Below are 22,325 nucleotides of genomic sequence, written 5' to 3'. Positions count from 1 at the left end.
CATGATACCTTGCTCACGACCCGATACGTATCACGATACTTACAGGTGCTCTCATCTGTGGTGCGTAAGCCATCTTTTCAATAGACACGATGGCCATATATCTGGCACACTAACGATTTACAGTTGGCAGTGTAAGTATGGCGTAATTGATGAAAATATTAACATTTTCAGTTTCCCTAGCAATTAGCGTTTGATGCATCATTTATAAAGGATACATTTAAGTTAAGGGTCGATACTTTTTACTTAGTGTACATTGTGATTGATACTAGTGTCAAGAAGTAAAAAATAGCGATCCACCGATACATCAGTTTATCGTCCCAGTACTAAAATTAACACTTCTCAGTGTTTAAATACCTGTCTGCCCGACCACCCAAGATTTCTATTTCACTGACAGACCGGGCAGTTTTGAAAAATTCCATGCTCGCTGGTCAGGAGTTCAAGTTACGAAGTTCACAATCCACCAGTTGATTGTTATTTTCTGAGATCTAACATTACACAATACTATTCTTATGTTTACTACCCTTTTCTTACTTTTGTTCGTTAGCCAAGAAAATTCTGGACTGGCAAAATTTTATCTGGTCTTGTAACTTTGCAATGTTGCTGGTCCAGGGCCCAGTTCCACAGAGCGATCTTAGCGCTACGACTGTCGTAAGCCAGTGTAAAAGTATGGGAGTTACGATCACCTTAGCGCTAAGATGGCTTTGCAGAACGGGGCCCAGTTGTCTGACTGAAATTTGGGGGAATATACACTGCACTTCTGTGATGTTCTGCATCTTGTGCTTACCATTTTTTAACAATTACAAACAAAGCATCAAATAACTCCACTACAATACTTCCTGTCTTAAGATGATAAACAAATTAAAAAGAAATATTAACTTTCAGCGAGATCACCTTTTTGTGCTACAAATATCAGTTTGAGACAATTGAGCAGGCTCTGTACTTAGACATGGACTGTCTTCGGTGACCTAGTGGTGGAGAGTTGTTGAGATATCAAGTATGATCTTTGTTTTGTAAAAATACATACATCATACATAAAGAGCATTTTCTCTCAGTATCCTTAAGGTAAATGATGGTAAGAAGAGGTAAATGATGGTAAGAAGAGGTAAATGATGGTGAAGAAGAGGTAAATGATGGTGAAGAAGAGGTAAATGATGGTGAAGAAGAGGTAAATGATGGGGAAGAAGAGGTAAATGATGGTGAAGAAGAGGTAAATGATGGTGAAGAAGAGGTAAATGATGGTGAAGAAGAGGTAAATGATGGTGAAGAAGAGGTAAATGATGGTGAAGAAGAAGAGGTAAATGATGGTGAAGAAGAGGCATCAGAAAATGACAAACCTCCCCGGCCCCGACAATGTTCACAGGCACCACTTTTAAAAAACAAAACTCATAAAATTAAAAGGCATTTAACCACATCTACTGTCAGTCAAGACACCAGGCCTTCAAATCTCATCTTCCCAAAGCAAGCGTATCCACTAGCCTATATCAAAGCCTAGTTTTTACCCTTGCAAATCAAGTACTGTTAGTCAAGGCACCAGGCCTACAAATCTCATCTTCCCAAAGCAAGCGTGTCCACTAGCCTATATCAAAGCCTAGTTTATACCCTTGCAAATCAAGTACTGTTAGTCAAGGCACCAGGCCTTCAAATCTCATCTTTCCAAAGCAAGCGTGTCCACTAGCCTATATTAAAGCCTAGTTTATACCCTTGCAAATCAAGTACTGTTAGTCAAGGCACCAGGCCTTCAAATCTCATCTTCCCAAAGCAAGCATGTCCACTAGCCTATATCAAAGCCTAGTTTTTACCCTTGCAAATCAAAGCCTCTTTTTTGGCTCGAACCTGGCGCCACCTTGCGTAGATCACGAGTTGTGCACCTTGTAATGAAAACATGATATCCAATCAGATCTCTTTTCTTCACAAAGATGACGACAACCATAGGTGATGACCTTGTCGATCAGATAACGGAAACATCTGCAATTTCATCCCTGACACAAAAAACATAGGCAATCGTCGGAGTTTTTAAAAGATGTAAATGACATATTCGTGTCCACAAAGACAGGCAGCGTTAAATCACTTTCATACGAAGGTGCACCAGTCGTGGATGTTGACTTTATGAAACGTTCTCCGATTGGACTATTGATATGTGCGACAGTCCAATCATATTTAGCACAGGAAAGTGGGCTTGATGTGGCAAGGGTGGAAACAAGACTTTGATAAAAAGGCTAGTGGACGCTCTTACCTTCGGAAGATTGCAAATCTTGTCGGGTTATCATGCTATTGTGTTTTAGTTCAGAGTTTAAATTGTTTCTTTAGAGCCGTGTTGATAGTTGTGTACTCAATTTTATTGTCCCCCATCAATTCATCTAATGAACTATTAAAAAAACTCCACTTTGTTGGTTCACCAATCAATCACCGATCAAATTAATTAATTAAAACATGACACTAGGGCTGGAATGGGTAACTCGGGTACTTGGGTCGGTCCTTAGTAAGACGCGGGTACCCACATGACTACCCGGACCCGTGTTTAGTCACGTGATATTCTGTTTGACAACATCAACAATAAAACTCAATGGTTACACTACAAGTATAGCTAATGTTCACATTTTATTCTCACTATGCAAGCATTCGTTCTGACTTTTATATGTTCGAGTAAAGATAAAGCGTCTATCAACTGCAGTGTGTGCATAAATCAGATCGTTTTATACATGTATCTGAATAGTTTTGGCCAGGGCTGCAGTAAAACAATTCCCATTCGGACATTTTGTTCCCAACTCTTGAGACCTATAGTGGGAACTCAGGTAGGGCTCGGTAATAGGGTGTCGGGTACCTGGGTGGTAAATTTGGACTCGTCCCAGCCCTACATGACAGACCCATCTTCAGTACAGGTCTAAGAAGATACATTGGGATTAGCACCTTGTGTAAAATCAACTCTTTTTCTCTGTAGTTACGACATTTTATCAGTTTGAGAGAGTTGCATACCATTCAGTTTTAGGAAGCAAGCTAGCAACAGGGATTTATCGAGACATGCTCAGAAGCCAATATTCGTGCCACAAATTTTCATTATAAATTCCCAAATTGGAATTTAAAATTTCCCAATTCGTGTTAATATATAAAACTAATAACTGATCTTATAGATGGGATGCATTCATAGAAATTACCTATATCTTACTGATAACAGGACCGACAATTAGAAATAGGTTTTAATATTTAGTTTTATATTAGGGTTGGGAATTGGGACCAAAAGTGTATTGCGATATATTGCAATATTTTAAAAACATATTGCAATATTATTGCAGTATATTGGGAAATAATTTCTACCAAATGAAAAGGTTTTTTTCATATCCCTTTGACAAATATTAATATGAAAGCTGCAATGTTAACAATTTGGTCAAAATTATGAACCAATTTTGATAAATTGTACTAATATTTTTATCTACAATCAAATACAGAGTATGAAGCATTTGTTTTGTCTTTGTTTTGATTTAATAAGGCAAGACTATACATCATGGCATATACATGTCAGTCACAGTCTCCAACCTTTTTCAATCACATTTGAATAATGTTAACTCTCTGAAACAGTTTGAAAAACAATGAAACATTAACATTAACATAATTTGATAAGAATTATACATCATGACAAATTCCATGTCAGTCATTGTCTCTCATCAAACATTGTGAGAAAAATTACACTCAATGTCAAAAGATACAACTGGTCAAATTTCAAATGTTTTACCACTACCAGTACTGTGATCACAATGAAATGAGTTTTTCTTTAGTATTCTGGATAGTGAACCAGAGCTCCAGACAAGCTGCGTATCTGCGTAAAATACGCATCAGAAATGCAGAAATACACAGTAAAATAAAATCCAAGCGTATCAAATACGCAACGAACATTACCATGATTACAGATACGCTACAAAAATAAAACTTGTGCGCATCATCAAAATATTGTGAAGTAACCCTGCGTATTACTGATTAGCAAATCAGTAACTTGTTTTGAAAGTATAAACTGGCATTCCGTCAACCTTGCCAAACTCCACGATGACAGTTACATCACGATCATTTGCCATCACACTTTCTTGTGGAAGTACTGTAGTATTTTTGAGTCTTATGAAGCTCTCGAACCCACACGACACCAGTTTGCAGGGACTAGATGAATAGAGTTTTTAAATATTTAACTTAGTTACCCACATGTGTAAAAACTAGTGGGTAACAGAAATTTGAATACCCAGATAGAATTACTGATACCCAATGATTTTAAAATGCATGGTTAAAATACCCACAACACCAAAAGCTTATCTGGAGCTCTGGTGAACAGCCAGCAAAATCAAGTTTGTTGATGAAAACAAATGAGTTATGGAGGTTTGTGCAGGCAATGCAGTTGGCAAAGGACTTGAACATGTGTCAGTGTCACTTAAGTTTGCATTGGATAGTCCTACTTGATAGATGCTTGACTTCGTTGATTTCTGTGAGCCAAGTGATAATGGATGGTGTTGCCGCATATGGGAGCTTCAATTCGATGTTCCACCCGCATGGCGAACGCATGCATTACATTTCCTGCACACAGCGATATTTTCTACTATTTTATCATCTAATTTTAGTTTCTTCAACCCAAAATGTCTCCATATTTCGGATTTTCCCTTTTGGTTCGGCACAATGTCAAAGGCGTCCGCCATGTTGGATAAACAATCAAGGGAAGTAACTCTAGTTCCAAGTTGTCCGCAACTTTCGTTCCCGATGATTACCGATTGTAAAATACATATTTTTATCAGGTGGTGTTTGAATAATGAGGGAAAAACCGATACGCCAAAAACGTATTGTGATGAATTTGTATTGCAATATACCGGTATATCGATAAAACCGCACATCCCTATTTTATATCATTACTTGCAATGCAATCTCAAAAAAATCTTAAAATGCCTCTGAATATGAGAAAGTTAATTTTGTTTCCCAAATAAAGTTTTTCCAAATTTGCATGGCAGGCGCACTTACCGTATTCAATGCGCTCTCAAAATTAGAAAAATGGGGCATTTATTACAATATTATTTGGGTGAAAAAAAAACAGAGTTGAAATGATAAATTTCGTGGTTTATGCTGACAGCCTGAAATGTTTAAGTACGGCAGATATATTTTTCCAAAATTTAACTGCCCATAATTAATGGTGCATATGACACAGGAGTGCGAATTAGAGGCGAATGAATAAGTCTTGTTTACATTGATCAATCAATCTGAAGGGGTGCTAATTGGGATTGTTCACGTGCCAATATATTAGCAAATATCTCTGTGTGCGCTTATTAGAGCTGGGCGCTTATTACGTTGAATACGGTAGTTAAGAAGATTGGATCAACCCCTAGGTGACTGAAAGACTTCACTGAAACAAGCAATGACTGTTAAGTTAGCCTTTAACGCTATCTCACTACAAACAATACCACTAATTATCATGTGTTTATTCCACAGATGCTGTCACAATAAACACCTGTGGTATAACAGCATGTCACAGCAGGGTCAGACAGATACAACTGTATACACTGTGTATATATATATACTCCAGTGGTACAACTAGCAGATGTCTCTCTGCAGGTATCTACACTACAACATGCAGGGGTTCATTCATTTCTATACCTGTGAATAGCAATACATAGAGAATCTCACCCGAGTGTCTTTTGATATCAAATATATCAACACGAGTTGATAAAAGTGGAAAAATTCTGAGGCTTGCCGAGGATTTTTGCCACTTTTATCAACGAGTGTTGATATATTTGATATCAAAAGACACAAGGGTGAGATTTTATTTATCATCCAACATCATTCTTTCAACTTTTTCAATTTGTAGACATTAATTAGCAGTGTCTTCAGTGTAAAAAGTACTGCAAACAGCTTCCGTAGCAGAGCCATTAGTGATGTCATTTGATTGTGACGTCATGGTAACCAGTGACGTCACAATGGTCTGCAAAGCATTGTGATGTAATGTAATTGCAGCGATATCTACAGTGTAGATATCGCTTGATCTCATCCAAGCGATATCTCCTGTGGGAGCTAGTTTTGGATGATAAAGTGCCTGTCTCCTACCCAGTGAAGATCCAGGGTTGAATAGGTCTTCAGCAACCCATGCTTGCCGTAAAAGGCAACAATGCTTGTCGTAAGAGGTGACTAACGGGATCGGGTGGTCAGGCTCGCTGACTTGGTTAATGCATGTCATCGTATCCCAATTGCATTGATTGATGCTCATGATGTCCATCTCTGAATTTTCTGGTCCAGACTCAATTATTTAGAGACCACCATCATATAGCGGGAATATTGCTGAGTGCGGGGTTTAACAACAAACAAACAAACATTCATTTCCACTGGACAGAGGCCAATGTGTGTTCTGACCGTTTCAATACATTTTGTAGTGATATGATACCTATCAATGAGTTACATGAAAATGCAACAACTGCCATTCTAGCAAACACATTCCATGGAAATATCTAGAACTCTTCAGTGGCCAATATTTGGACCCAAGTCTGGAGCAAAGAATTTTTTGAATTCCAACTTTTGAACAAAATAAATCAGACACCTGCATCCATAATATCATCACATTCAATACATATAGAAGCTCAAAAAACATTTGGGCTACTTATGAAATATTCCAGAGGCCTTAGAGGGATGAATCTATCCATGCATAAATAATAATAATAATAATAATAATAATAATAATAATAATAATAATAATGATAAAGAAATAAAAATAAAATGATTTGGTGGAATCGAACTAATAGTTGATTAGGAAATAAACAATGTCAAAACATATGTGCTTGTAATTGAACTACTTTTGCACTTAGGGCCTAATGTTCGGCCGATCGATGATATTTACCTTACTACCAACATTGCCCATAAACATCCCCCTCCAACCTGATCCACCTGATTCTGTCTCACAGCAATTATCGGCTCTGTATCTCTCCTAGACATTCCTATGTTAATCTCAAAAAAGCATCCTGATGATACAAAGTTCTTATCAGTCATTTGGAAAATAGCATCATAAATGATGAAGCAGTCTAATGAGTATATTGTCTTCTTTCACATGTAGGAGAAACAAAGTCACCTGACGTCTTTTAACGATTAAAACCAAAGACTAGATAAGTTCACTGTCTTGAGGCTGACACCCAAAATTTTGCAAAAAAGGTAAACAAATATATTATCAAATATGGACTGAAGATGTACTTTTTTTGTATCATTCTGATTGAGTCTGTAAAAAGAGTGTGTACTGACATTCAAGCTACATATTCTGTCTCCCAATGATCCTGAAAATCCGTAAAAAGGAAACATACTGGTTCGTTTAACTTAAACAAGTAACCAATGATATAAGCAGTATGTACAAAAAGTTGTTTTTGAAATGTCGAAGCTTGTTTTTTTCCACTCTTTGCATTTCACGTGGCCACCATTATTCTGAAATGACCTTAAAGATAATGGGAATAGTAGCTGTTAACAGTGTTATATTATTCAAATTTAATAATTAATGACTGCAAAGACTTTGAAGATAATTCATGTAAATTATCGGACTCAATAATTTGATATGTACGCTATACAGTTTTTACCACATACTTTACTGTTGAGCTATACTTGACATTTAAAATTTATTATTTAAAATTACACTTACTGAAACAGTATTAGATCCATATCAGGAGGAATTTTTTTCCAAGGTGTTTTCATGGGAGACAAGAATCTATCATTTGGATAAAGGAATCAGGTGAAACAATGCTATTATGCCAAGAGAGTTTACAATATATATATTTTTTTAAATATATAAAAAAAACATTGGACAGAACATGTGCATAGAGATCTGAGCCATACATCGATATATTTTCATTTTAACGCGGCCCGCCTGCACAACGTCTGGAGACACAGGTAACACAAAAGTTCGACAGAGCCCAATGATCTACGACTAGAGAAATCTCTCCAGAAGAATTGATCTATTTCTTATTTCACAGCGGAAACCGTCGCTACACTAATCTTCACGCCGGCACGAATGACACAAGAAAGAGACTTGCTGCAGTTGGAACTATGCCAACTCCGACAAACGTGTAATTGTGCAGTTTCTGACTGAGTCAGAAGACATCATACAGTTATTGTTCTGAAGACAATGCTCAGACTAAAATAGCAATCTCAATTGCCTATGAAATAATCTCTTGTCGGACACTGGAGGCAAAAGTTGTAAGAAAAGCCGTATTTTAGTTTGCCGACAAACGCTCCGCACTCTGACAGCCACTGTAAACAAATGACTGAAACCCCCCACGTGTTACGTGAAGTTTGACAAGCGCTATGCCGCTAGCTTCCGAGTGCATTCGCCGTTACTCACCGAGAAATAGCTGCACCGTCGAGTTGTCAACAGTGCAATATGAATGAAGCAGGCATGTAATCAAGTATAATTATCTAAATTGCCAAGTGACTCGCTGCACATCGCATATCTTGTGCGGCAAGTCTACGTGAAACTCAAAAGAAAGCGTGTTTACTTACCAAAAATTAGTAAAGCGATTCCTGTTAGAAAAACACATGGCATCAGGTCGCAATTCATGACAGTATCCACTCCGCTACTGCTAAGAATTCTCCATGCGATTGTCACAACACTTTCTATGCTTAATAAGTTCCTAGCTTCGAATTTGCAGCCAATTCACTGGTATATAATGAATCAATGCATGCATCCTTCTCTGTAGACAGTGTGCGGCTGTTTGATCTCATCCAGCCAATCAAAACTGGCGTACCTTCAGATCCTGACCAATCAAATCGTATATGGGAACAAAAGACTGAAACACTTTGACAAGGTCAGAGGTTGCTTGGCGCGCGTGCACCTGTTGATTTGTGCCCTCTGTTGGCGATGATAGGAACTAACTAGAGAAATCGATAAATACTGCTTTCCTTACAACTGATAATACAAGTCTGAGAGAACCTCAGACGAAGCAGCCATTCCCGGGAACCCACGCAACCAAGCTATATTTTCACATAGACCATTACATTAAGTTCAATAAATAATACTATTAACATATACAACTGATTATCGGAGATCGAATATTTTAACAGAACTCAAAATAGACTAATTGTATGCAGAATTACATTAATATTTAGCATTTGCGAACCAGGATTTATTATGATTATGGCTGTTTGAACACAGCAGGAATCTATCCATGTATAATAATGCTTTATGATAAAGACTCCCTGAAGTCAGTTTCATTTTATTTGTTTCTTGGCCTTGTTGAAACTGACCCCTCCATAATAGTTATTGTATTGAGCTGTTGGTAACATTTATTTTCATAACCCGAAATCTCTTTAACTAACAGTTCAACGTCTGATCACGGCCCGGTACAGCACTGATCACTGTCTCATTTAAACCGGTAATTCTTTATTGGTTGATTAACACCAAGTACTAATTGGTCGATCAACAGCACATGTAATTGGTCAATCAACGCCTTGTTCTACATTTAACGAAATTTATGGAATAACTCCAGGCAGTCACGTGATTTATAGCAGTTAATTAATTCTGTTTAAAATCTCGCTGAGTCAACGCCAAGGTGCCGATTCTTGAAACATTGGATGAAGTTGGAAGCCCCTCAACACACATACACAATAGATCATTGTACTTTACAGCTTAACAACACAGGTGTGTGTGTGTGCGTGCGTGCGCGGCGCGCGCGTCCGTGTCTGGTGTGTGTGCGCGCGCGCGTGCGTATGTGTGGGTGGGGTTGGGGGGCTATGTGTGGTGTGTGTGTGTGTAGTGTGTGTGGCGGCTGTGTGTGTGGGGAGAGGGGGGGGGGTATGTGTGCAGTGTGGTGGGGGCGTGGTGCGGGGGTGTGTGCGGTGTGGTGTATGTGGTGTGGTGTGTGTGTGCGTGGTGAGTGTGTGACTGTGTGTGTGTGGCGGTGTGTGGCTGTGTTGGTGTGTATGTGTGGCTACGTGTGTGGTGTGGTGTGAGTGGGTGGTGTTTGTGTGTGTGCGGTGTGGTGTGTGTGACTCTGTGTGAGTGTGAGGTGTGTGTGTGAGGTGTGTGTGTGTGTGTTTGATTGCGGTGACTGTTACATTGTTCAAATTCCCGTCGTCAAAAGTTTAATGGCGCTAACAAATGACCTGATCTAACTTCTCTTTTTAGCCCCATCCAAAACCAACTTCTGCTTCTTCAAAATCAGTGTACACAGAGAAACTAAATGTACTTATAACAGCTTCATCGATCTTTTGGCAAGACCGCTAAACGATGAAAACAGAATCATTTTGAGTTCTCTCATTACAATCTGATCAGGGAACATGTTTACTTATACTTATATTTGTAGCCACAACTGCCGCTGACATTAATATCTTTTCTGCTACTACTACTACTACTACTACTACTACTACTACTACTGCTGCTGCTGCTGCTGCTGCTGCTGCTGCTGCTACTACTACTACTACTACATAACCGCTACTACAACATTTACTATTACCACTACCGCTACTACCACAACAACCACTACCACTGCCTCTTCCACTACTACTACGACTACCAGTACGACTACCACAGTTCTGTCACAGGACCATATACTAATAATAAAAATAAACAAACTTGCAAAAAACTCGCTGAAGTGAGTGAGTGGATGGATGGATGGGTGTTTGCGTGTGTAAGCGAGTGGGTGGGTGGCTAAGTGAGTGAGCGAGTGGCTGGGTGGTTGCGGGAGTGAGTGAGCGGATGGTTGGGTGAGAGTGAGTGAGTGGGTGGGTGGGTGGGTGGTTGCGGGAGTGAGTGAGCGGATGGTTGGGTGAGTGAGTGAGCGAGTGGGTAAGTGTTTGCGTGGGTGGGTGGGTAAGTGAGTGAGCGAGTGGGTGGGTGGTTGCGGGAGTGAGTGAGCGGATGGTTGGGTGAGTGAGTGAGTGAGTCGATGGATGATTGGGTGAGTGAGTGAGTGGTTGAGTGAGTGAGTGAGTGAGTGATCCATTCATTAATTCACGGCGGGGGAAACCAGACATAGTTGATAAGTGGTTAACGTTGATGGAGCGCATGATACAGCCTCGTCCGCAACACGCGCCAGGCTCCCTGATATTTCATTGCGCTGGTTCAACGGCTGTTAATTTAAGGCGATATCTCACTCGAAGCAGGCCGATAAAATGAGAGAATTACATATTTCTCCTCAAACGGTTCAGAATATGTACAAATCAATTTGGATGTTTCACAGCCACGAAGTGGATTTTACTCCGCATCTATGAATTGAAATTATTCCGTCACCCCATATCATTTTCGACAATTTATGGATGCAAACAGTACAGTATATTGCCAGTCTTTTCCAAAATATATATTCGTTTTATAACCGAGAAGCGTTTTCTTTCTCGCTATTGGTGTATTTCGAACGCATTATAACCCTCTATTGAAAAACGTCTCCGTGCTTCAATCAGCATGCTTTAATGTTTGTTTGTTGGTTAACGCCGCACTCAGCAATATTCCAGCTACATGACGGCGGTCTGTAAATAATCGAGTCTGGACCAGATAATCCAGTGATTGATATCATGAGCATCGATCCACACAATTGGGATCGATGCCATGCATCAACCAAGTCAGCGAGCCTGACCACCGGATCCCGTTAGTCGCCTCTTAAGACGAGCATATAGTCGCCTTTTACGGCAAGCATGGGTTGCTGAAGACCTATTCTGCCCCGGATCTTCACGGGCCGGATGCTTTTACGCAAGCCTCAGTGTTTTTCGACTATTATCAACTCATGTTGATATATTTGATATCAAAAGACACTCGGGCGAGATTCTCTATGTAACTATCCCATTATCGCAACTGTACACTCACAGAATACTCCACCTCAATTATTGTCAAACATTTGGTCAATAATAGAATGTCTCCATCTACTAAGTGGAACTGACCCGTCTGTTGTTTGTTTCAATAAAAATTATATATTCAGAGACTAAGCGTTAGTCTAGATTTTCTGCTTTTGGGTTTGTATACGTTTAATGTAAGGGCAGTGTCAAGAATCGGGGGGCCAAAGTCTAGTAGCTAAAAGCAAGTTTCAATGCTAACCTTGCATTTTAGGTCCCATTGTGTTTTATTGCTGATTTTATTAGTTTAAGACATGTAGATCAAGAAACAACTGGATGCCAATTTGGCACCCTTGAGCATTGATTAAAATGTGATTTACCATGTACCCTAGGAATCTCAAGCACCAGCAGAAGACGCGTGGAGGCAAAATAAAATAAGTTGTTCGGTAAGTAGCACAAAATGGAGTCCTTCCATTTTTAATGATCTAAATCAAGGTAATTATTAAAAACTTCATATTAGAAATTTCAAAATCAAATATTTGTTTTTTTCTATCTACTGTTATACATTTATAATTCACAATTCAGTAGTAAAATGGCATTGATTACATTTTGTCTGGATAAAAGAGTTTAGAAATTCACAATTACCTACGTTTTAATGTTTAAAAGAACTTCTACCACATGTATGACAAAACATTTTAAACATATATGCTGTATATCAAGTGTATTCAACATCTATGTACTCTGATAAGTTCATTATGTGTTTATTTTATCCTACAAAGAGCAGCCGAATGTGAAAATTGAGGCATTTTTTTAAACCTTTCCTTTTCAAAACACTCAAGGGTGCCCAAGTGTCATCCATTAGTTTGTTCAGATAATGTCTGAACTGTTGAAGCCATGCAACAACACCCAGGGGATCTCAATTGCAAGGTAGACTCGCTGACCTGGTTTGTGCATGTCATCGTATCTCTCGGCGACTGAGACATTGTTCAAATTCCCGTCTACTACTACTACTACTACTACTACTACTACGTGAAGTGGGGGCACGGGTGGCCCAGTCAACTAAGGCGCCGCGATTCGCTGTGCAGAGTTGCGTCCCTTGGGCACGCAAGAAACCTATGATCGTGGGTTCGAATCCCGGTTCGCCCTGATTATGTTTCTAGGTTTGTCAGCACCATACCCGTGCTCGTGGGTTTCACCGAAGTGGTAAACGTCTGAGACCTGCATCACTTCGGGCTTTCCTCCAACATTAAGCTTACACGCCGTGATATAACTCACTCACTTCGTGAAGATCCGGGGTAAAATAGGTCTTCAGCAACCCATGCTTGCCGTAAAAGGCGACTATGCTTGTCGTAAGAGGCACTAACGGGATCTGGTGGTCAGGCTCGCTGACTTGGTTGATTCATGTCATCATATCTCAAGTGCATGGATCGATGCTCATGATGTCAATCACTGGATGTCAATCACTGAGGGCGGCGTTAAACGACAAACAAACAAAGAAACAAGCTACTACTACTACTACTACTACTACTACTATTACTACCCTACTGCTACTACTGCTAAAATTGCTACTTCTATTATTACTACTAATATTACTACTACTACTACTACTACTACTACTACTACCACTACTACTACCACTGCTACTACTTCTTCTACTGCTACTGCTACTACCACTAGTCCTACTGCTATTGCAACTGCTACTACTGCTACTACTCTACTACTACCACCACTACTGCTGTTACTGCTGCTACTACTGCTAAAGCCGCTACTACTACTATTACTCCTACTGCTGCTACTGCTACTGCTTCTTCTACTACTACTAATATTGCTACTACTGATAAAATTGCTACTTCTACTGTTACTACTACTACTACTACTACTACAACTACTACTTGTGGTACAACCACTACCACTGCTACTACACTGCGTTTGTATGCGTTCGTGTACGTGCCCCCAACCGTAAAGAGCAGGGCAGTGTAAGTGTGGCAGGGAGAGCCTTGGAGACGACCCCCGTCCTAGCAGAGCAGGCCTGTCACGTCCGAAACAGACCCGTGAAGATTCCGGGGCAGAATAGGTCTTCAGCAACCGATGCTTGCCGTAAAAGGTGACTATGCTTGTCGTAAAAGGCGACTAACGGGATCGGGTGGTCAGGCTCGCTGACTTTGTTGATGCATGTCATCGATCCAAATTGCGTGGATCGATGCTCATGATATTAATCAATGGATTGTCTGGTCCAGACTCGATTATTCACAGACCGCCGTCATATAGCTGGAATACTGCTGAGTGCGGCGTTAAACAACAAACCAACCAACGTCCGAAACACCAGAAATGACCAACGTGGTCACATTCCATTATCACAGAAACCTTGTGTGCTTTGGCAATGAAGAAGGTTTCGGCTGGTTGGTTACCAAAGCTTCTGACATCTGATCCAAAACGCACCAGGCACGACATCTGTTTGAAGCTGATCCTGAAAGGTTCTTGCAACGATTTATGACTATGGATGAAACTTGGGCTCACTACTTCCAAACAACAATCAAAGCGTTTGAAGCATTTGACATGTACACCACCAAACAAGGCATTGACTGTCTCATCAGCTGGAAAGGTTAGGACACTTGTGACCTCCTTGTTCTGAGATGCGGAGGGTGTCATCACAGGAGACTATCTTCCAAAAGGCCAGACATCTTATGCTGCACTTACTTGATGACATTAAGGTGAAGTGGGGTTTAGCGTCGCGTCCAAGATTATTGCACGTATATAGCGACGTGTGTGTTTGTGTTTGGCTGCTTGTACTAGTCCGGACTGATGCCGATTTATAGTGCTAGCAGTTTAACATGAATACCCCACTCATGCACAGGATACTGACTCCGAGCCGACCAGTCTATGTTTTAGCCGTTCAATATCGAGCGCCAGACAGGGTAACAATAAGTTCCATATTTTAAGGTATGACGCGGCCGGGGATCGAACCCCGGACCTTCCGCTCTCCGGGCGGACGCTCTACCACTAGACCACGGAGGCGGTCGATGACAATAAGACTAAGAGACGTAGGAAACTAAGGAAAGGTGTTCTCTTCTGTCAGAACAATGCGCCAGTGCACAAATCAGCCTTTGCCGTGGCTGCAATCCACGAGTGTGAACGCGTGTGGCTTTAAACTTCTTCAGCAACAACCTTCTTCTCCTGATCTGACCCCGTCTGACTTCAAACTGTTCCCCAAAATGAAAAAAGGTGTTACCCAAACAAATTTCGACTTAGTAATGATGACGTCATTACAGATGTGGAGAATGTTTTGGACAGCCAAGAGAAGGACCTCTACGGAACTGGAATAAAATCCCTCCAACGTCATTTGCAAAAGTGTATGAGTGAGTGAGTGAGTATGGTTTTACGCCGCTTTTAGCAATATTCCAGCAATATCACGGCGGGGGACACCAGAAATGGGCTTCACACATTGTACCCATGTCGGGAATCGAACCCGGGTCTTCGGCGTGACAAGCGAACGCTTTAACCACTAGGCTACCCGACCGCCCCCAAAAGTGTATGAACGAGGAAGGAAATCTGTTGAAAAATAAATAACTCTTCTCGCTAGATCTGAGGACATCCCATTAAGTGTCATGTCAGAACGACATTTCGAGAGCCTTGACCGGCCAAAAGGATTTAAAAGAAGTCGACATTAGCCAATCACAATGCAGCTTTGCGACACTAGTTTCAAACTGGCGCCCGATAGTGTACGGTGGTATTTCCCATGGGCTATGCATGTCTCTTCAGTTCAAATCTTTTTCCCATTGAAACGAGCCATAGACGATGATTTTGACGGAATCAGTCGTACAGCCCGTAACTGTCGTTCGGAATACCTCGTATTAACCTTTCGAGGTTGCATGATTAGAAGAGACATTCCGAATGTCACTGTCCTGATCTTGTCAGGGACGCTCTGATTGGTTGGATGAAAGGTTCTGAGGTGACGGGTAATGAGATGGCATCATGCAAATCTTTGTTTCAGCTGTAGCGAGAACTAAGAACTTATTTTAATGAAATTGTACGTCAAGTATTTCTCTGTGGGGCTCAGAAGTTATCAACCAGCCCTCGTATAGTGTTGCGTTTCAACTCCACGCCACGTGACGTGTACCGTATTCGACGTAATAAGCGCCCGCTCTGATAAGCGCCCACGGTGATATTTGCTATATTATACTGCCAAGTGAACAATCCCAATTTGCACCCCTCCCGATTGATCAATGTACACAAGACTTATCTATTCGCGTAAAATACGCACTCGTGTGTTCTGGGCAATTAAATTCTGGAAAAATATATTTGTCGTATATAAACATTTCAGGCTGTCAGCATAAACCACGAAATTTATCTTTCAACTCTGTTTTTTCCACCAAAATAATACAAAATAATGTATTCTAATAAGAGCCCCAATATTCCTAATTTTGAGAGCGCCCTGGGCGCTTATTACGTCGAATACGGTAATCTGCAAATGCTTTCACCATATCCTGTTTGCATCGGCCCCTTGCGTGATGTGTCGGAGTGCGGGGGTCGGGCCAGTCCAGGAAGTTTTAATCACGATGTTTTATGGCCAACGTAAACTGAATCAACAAACGTGAAAAATGTAATGAAAGCGGATGAAAGCGGATGAAAGCTGTTGAGACATTACAAAAAACTATCGGCGTGTTACAGCCACGGGAAGTGTTGTTTTTTCACCGCACGCCCACAAGACCGTAACCTACAAGACGCCGTTCGGAATGACAAGGCTTGGTCACGAAAGGTATTATTCTGGCATTAATCGTTCGCCCCTTTCCGTACCCTCTGTGCCTGTGTGGGGGTTGGTGTTCAACAACATATAGTTATATCACGTCGTGTGATTTTTGTTTTGCTTGTTGTTAAACGCCGCACTCAGCAATATTCCAGCTTTATGACGGCGGTCTGTAAAAAAATCGAGTGATTGACATCATGAGCATCGATCCACGTATCGAACCCACGATCATAGGTGTCTGGCGTGGCCCAGGAACGCGAATTGCGGCGCCTCGGTCTACTGGGCAAACCGTAACCCCCTCCCCCCACCCCCCCCCCCCCCCTTTTTCAGCTCGTGCCATCGAACCCACAATCATAGGATTCTTGCGTGCCCAAGGGACGCAACTCTGCACAGCGACTCGCGGTAGACGCCATAGACGAGTGGGCCGCCCGTGCCCCCCCGGAATTATGCCAGTGGTTCGTGAATGCACTTGCCCACAAGTTGGTTGGTTGGTTGGTTTGTTGTTTAACGCCGCACTCAGCAATATTACAGCTATATGACGGCGGTCTGTAAATAATCGAGTCTGGACCAGACAATCCATTGATTAAAATCATGAGCATCGATCCACGCAATTGGGATCGATGACGTGTTTCAACCAAGTCAGCGAGCCTGACCACCCGATCCCGTTAGTCGCCTTTTACGACAAGCATAGTCGCCTTTTACAGCAAGCCTGGGTTGCCGAAGACCTATTATACCCCGGAGTCTTCACGGGTTTTGCCGACAAGTAACCAATAGGATCATTCGTGATTAGGGACCAGCCATTTCATATTCTTGGGTTTTGGAATATTTTTATTAAATTTAATGCATCTGAAACATAATTATTTCTTTCAAGAATAATCAGGGACAATTTATTTTTTTTCCGATGTTTTTTGTTTTGTTTGTGTTAGTTGTTTAACCCCGCACTCAGCAATATTGCACTTATATGACAGCAGTCTGTAAATAATCGAGTCTGGGCCAGACAATGCAGTGATTGACATCATGAGCATCGATCCACGCAATGGGATACGATGACATGCATCAACAAAGTTAGCGAGCCTGACCACCTGATCCCGTTAGTCGCCTCTTACGACAAGCATAGTCGCCTTTTGCAGCAAGCATGGATTGCTGAAGACCTATTCTAACCTGGATCTTCACGGGTCTTTGGCAAGTCAGACATAATCATATATAACATTCTTGCCTCTGCCATAAATCGAAAGCTATGTGACGTTAATGCAGGCTTGAATTGTGGATGTCGAATAACTGTCTGTCTCTCCAGACGGCTGAAAGAGACATAATTATACTTAGTCAATTATCGGTAAATTCTAAGAGTCAAAGCAATTAAATGAAGGCTATGTAAGGGCCTGACCATTTGATTTTCGGGGAGGGGTGGGGAGGGATAGGGTGGGGTGGGAGAATTTTGTATCTGGATCAAATATTTTTCAGCTTCTGCTTCCAAACCAAATACTTTGTTGTTGTGAAACTCTGATCCTGAAATGTTTTTTTCAAAAGAAAAACGCTTTGCAACAATGTCCTTTTTTTCAATGATCTGAAGCATATTTTTTCTTTCAAGAATTTTCAGGGATTTTATTTTTTTATGTTATTTGTTTCGATTGTGTTTGTTGTTTAGCGCCGCACTATATGAGGGCGGTCTGTAAATAATCGAGTCTGGACCAGACATTCCAGTGATTACGTCATGAGCATCGATCTATGCAATTGGGATACGATGACATGCATCAAAAGTCAGCGAGTCTGACCACTCAATCGCCTTTTACTGCACTCATAGGATGCAGACCTATTCTATAACAAAATCCCACGTGACACCCGACATGCAGAATAAAGAAAAACAATAGAGATCTAAATTGTAACGTGTGACGAGTTTGTTGTGATCTTCAAGGCCCGGTTATTCAAAAGCCATTAAGTCAGTGTTAACTCGCCGCTACATTTGGCCGGGGAGTCTATACAGACGGTTGCACTATATATACTGAGTCAAATTAAAAACTTCACATTTTAAAAAGTAATCCCATATGTGATATACAACGGACAAATTTATCAGAGAAGGTAATTTTTAATCATTAATGTCCAAAGAAGGATTTTAATTAACGGTGGTAACCATAATTTGTTCCAAGTACCTACGGTATTCGGTAATAACATCAACAGTTTAAATCATAAGTCCCAAGCACGAGAATCTGATGGCACACAAGTTCAGTAGCGTGTATGGCCACCATGTGCGTTGACAACTGCCACACAACGCCTCCGTATGGACCTTGTGATGCTTGTGAATACATGATTGGGAAGACGACGCCATTGTTGCTGCAAAATGGTGCCAAGATCTTGCAAATTCTGTGGTTGGTTCTGGAGAGTGCGCAGACTTCTGCCAAGAGCATCCCAGACGTGTTTGATGGGATTGAGGTCGGGAGACCTTGACGGCCAGTCCATGACGTTGACTCCCGCATTCTAAAGGAAATTCCTTATCAAAATTGCTGTGTGGGGTCTAGCATTGTCGTGTTGGAAGATCAAACCGGGTCCATGTGCTGCCATAAAAGGCAGAAGTTCTGGTGCCAGTATCTGGTCGCGGTAAGCAGCAGCGTTGAGGTTGCCACTGATGACAAGAAGCCTGGAACGTGCATTGCCACAGAAAGAACCCCACATCATGACACTTCCGCCTCGGAATCTGTCAACTTCCTGTACACAACACTGGGTGTAACGTTCATGGCGGCGCCTCCACACCCTCGCCCTACCATCAGCAATTCGAAGATTAAATCAGGATTCATCACTGAAGACGACTTGATTCCAATTCCTCTGAGTCCATCGTAAGTGTCGCTGTGCCCACAATTGACGTAATTGTAATTGAGTCAGAATCGGCCCGCAGTATGGTCGTCGTGCTTGAAGGTGAGCAGCTCTCAAACGGTTTCGAACAGTTTGCGCACTCAGTCTACCCCTAAACAGTTCATTTCTGGTTGATGTAGCCGTCAAAAGTCGGTTACGGAGGTCACGTAAGACAATCTGACGATCCTCTGCATGTGACGTCACACGTGGTCGACCTGGCCGAGGGCGATCAGCGGTGGTACCCGTTTGCTGTTGACGCGTCTGTAAATCATAAACAGTCCGTCGACTACAACTTATCGTCCTTGCGACTTCAGCAACGGACGTTCCCGTCTGCAACATGCCGATGGCACGTTCACGTTGCACATTTGAAAGGCGTGGCATGACAAATGGCCGTAAAGACTTTTGTTTTCTTGTTTTTTTTCATTATTTGTTAATGACTGCTAACAAGTATGACTGAAAACACGTGCGGTATTAGGGCCACGTGACCAGTTGAACGTGAAAAAACACTTTTGCCACTATAGTACTGTGGACATGATTTTGATCGATTCACCTGCACAAAAACGGGCGTTATCTGAAGAAAATACGTGGCCATTACTGTTTAAATACACAATAAGGGCCCACAATGGTCAAAATGTTAAAATTTTAGGATTGTGAAGTTTTTAATTTGGTTCAGTATACATGCGGTATCAAATGTTGATCAATAAATTTGTTGATAGCTTTCCGTTTTTTACGCGAGTGGTAGTTTCCCTCTTGTCTGCCTCCTGGGCCATTGAGAATAAATATAAAAACCCGAATCCAGCTCAAGTCTACAACGGCTTCAAGGCATATCTGAAATTAAGCATATTGTTCTGTGTTCTATTTGGATTATATTTCATATTTTGTAGATATATACAATAACTATATTTCTGGGACTAAATCGTGGTCTGGTTTCCTTCGAGTAAGTCGTGCCGTGCGTGGACAAAAGAACAGTTTCCACAAAACAACGACAGTTGTACAACTATGTCTGGAGTTTCGTCTCCACCATGCTAGCCCCAAGTGGCAACCCTGATCAATTTATGTTCAAAACATGCTTTCGGAAACACGCTTTTTGCTTCTACGACGCAGAAAGATATAAATATCTGTGTGTGTTGTGTGGTAGCACAATGCCTACAGGCGAGACACTGGCTCGACACGCGGATCCAGGGGGCGTATGAGAAACATATTTAACAAAAACATTTGTTTTCAATACGAAATAACAGTACCAAAGGGTTTTATGAATTATTTGCATTTATCCAGCATGTTATATGTTAAGTGCCATTTTTTTTTATGTTTAGCTGGACTATTTTTAAAGTGAGTGAGTGAGTTGGGGTTAACGCCGCTTTTAACAGTAATCCAGCCATATCACGGCGGGTCAGCTTAATGTGGGAGGAAAGCCCGAAGTGATGCAGGTCTCAGACGTTTAGCACTTCGGTGAAACCCACGAGCACGGGTATGGTGCTGACAAACCTAGAAACATAATGGGGGCGAACCGTGATTCGAACCCACGATCATAGAATTCTGGCGTGTCCAAGGGACGCAACTCTGCACAGCGAATCGTGGCGCCTTAGATCACTGGGCCACCCGTGCCCCCGGGCTATTTTTAAAAGCGACTTAAACCCTCCCCACTGCGCTCGCATTCTAACAGCAGCAGCAACAGGGGTAAACGATGTCCATGGCAAAGCGAAAGTTTTGTTTGTTGTTTGTTTGTTTGTTGTTTGTTGTTTAAGGTCGCATTTAGCAATAATCCAGCTATATGACCGCGGTCTGTAGATAATCGAGTCTGGATCACCAGACAATCCAGTGATTGATAACATGAGCATCGATCTACGCAATTGGGATACGATGACATGCATCATCCAAGTCATTGAGCCTGATCACCCGATCCCGTTAGTCGCCTCTTATGACAAGCCAAGTCACCTTTCACGGCAAGCATGGGTTGCTGAAGACCTATTATTAATTCATGGGCGTATCCACCAAAGGTATATGACATGTTATGTTTTTTTTGCAACATTGGTCTTATTACTTGGGTAACATCGGTTCGGTGCATTTTATTTTCTCATGGTTTGGAATTTGTATGGCTAGAACAGTCTGTTATAATATAGGTTTTATTAGGGTTCTCAAAACGTCTCTTGCAGATGAATTTCGTCAAAACCAAATGTTTTTTTGTTTGTTGTTTAACGCCGCACTCAGCAATATTCCAGCTATATGACGGCTGTCTGTAAATAATCGAGTCAGGAACAGACAATCCAGTGATTGACAACATGAGCATCGATCTACGCAATCGGGATACGATGACATGCATCACCCAAGTCAGCGAGCCTGACCACCCGATCCCGTCAGTCGCCTCTTATGACAAGCATAGTCGCCTTTTACGGCAAGCATATAGTCGCCTTTCAAGGCAAGCATGGTTTGTTGAAGACCTATTCTACCCCGGTTTGTCTACTCTCCCTGGCAGAAACTACCATGAAAAGTAAAACTTGTGATTTCGCCCGAGCACATGGGGCTTGATCTACCGGCATTCGTGACCAACTCGTGTTATTCCGGGACAAGCCGAATAGCGGGGCGAGTGGTGACGAATGGATCTACCGGGACTGCACGCTCGTAAAACCGGGGCTTAATTCTGGATTTTTGCTAATTTTAACTGAGTACCATTTAATCCAAATTTAAGCCTGGGGATTAAAAACGAAACTAAAAAAAGCATGATATGAAAAATGAATATCCCAAGTTTAATGAAACAATGCTCACGGAGCAAGACAAGATTATCTTTTTCAACTTGAAAATTATGAGTCAAGAAAGCGTTTAAAATTGAAATGACAGCTGTCAACAATAAACAAACCAATATTGCAGTTATGGGTGTGTGCCCTATGCGTTAAAAAGGTCACACTGGGTATCCAGGATATCACCCATGTTAGGGATCCAAGTGTCTTATATACGTACAAACCTCTCATGGCGCTGAAGGTGCAATATTGAC

At 41.4% G+C, this 22,325-nt stretch overlaps 1 protein-coding gene across 1 annotated transcript in view; it reads right to left on the bottom strand.

Moving 5' to 3' along the window:
- Positions 1-8,590, bottom strand: part of LOC139458248 (protein turtle homolog A-like) — a 395,994-nt gene extending 387,404 nt beyond the window's left edge. The window contains exon 1 of the mRNA XM_071239617.1: positions 8,488-8,590. Coding sequence (XP_071095718.1) covers positions 8,488-8,545 — 58 coding nt within the window. The 5' untranslated portion in view covers positions 8,546-8,590. The remainder of the gene's footprint in view (positions 1-8,487) is intronic.
- Positions 8,591-22,325: the final 13,735 nt, after the last annotated feature.

Source organism: Haliotis cracherodii, unplaced genomic scaffold (assembly GCF_022045235.1).
Source record: "Haliotis cracherodii isolate W230 unplaced genomic scaffold, xgHalCrac1.p SCAF_12, whole genome shotgun sequence".
In the NCBI taxonomy this organism is placed as follows: domain Eukaryota; kingdom Metazoa; phylum Mollusca; class Gastropoda; order Lepetellida; family Haliotidae; genus Haliotis; species Haliotis cracherodii.
Note: the sequence above shows the minus strand (reverse complement) of the source record. Positions and strands in the feature narration are given on the sequence as shown.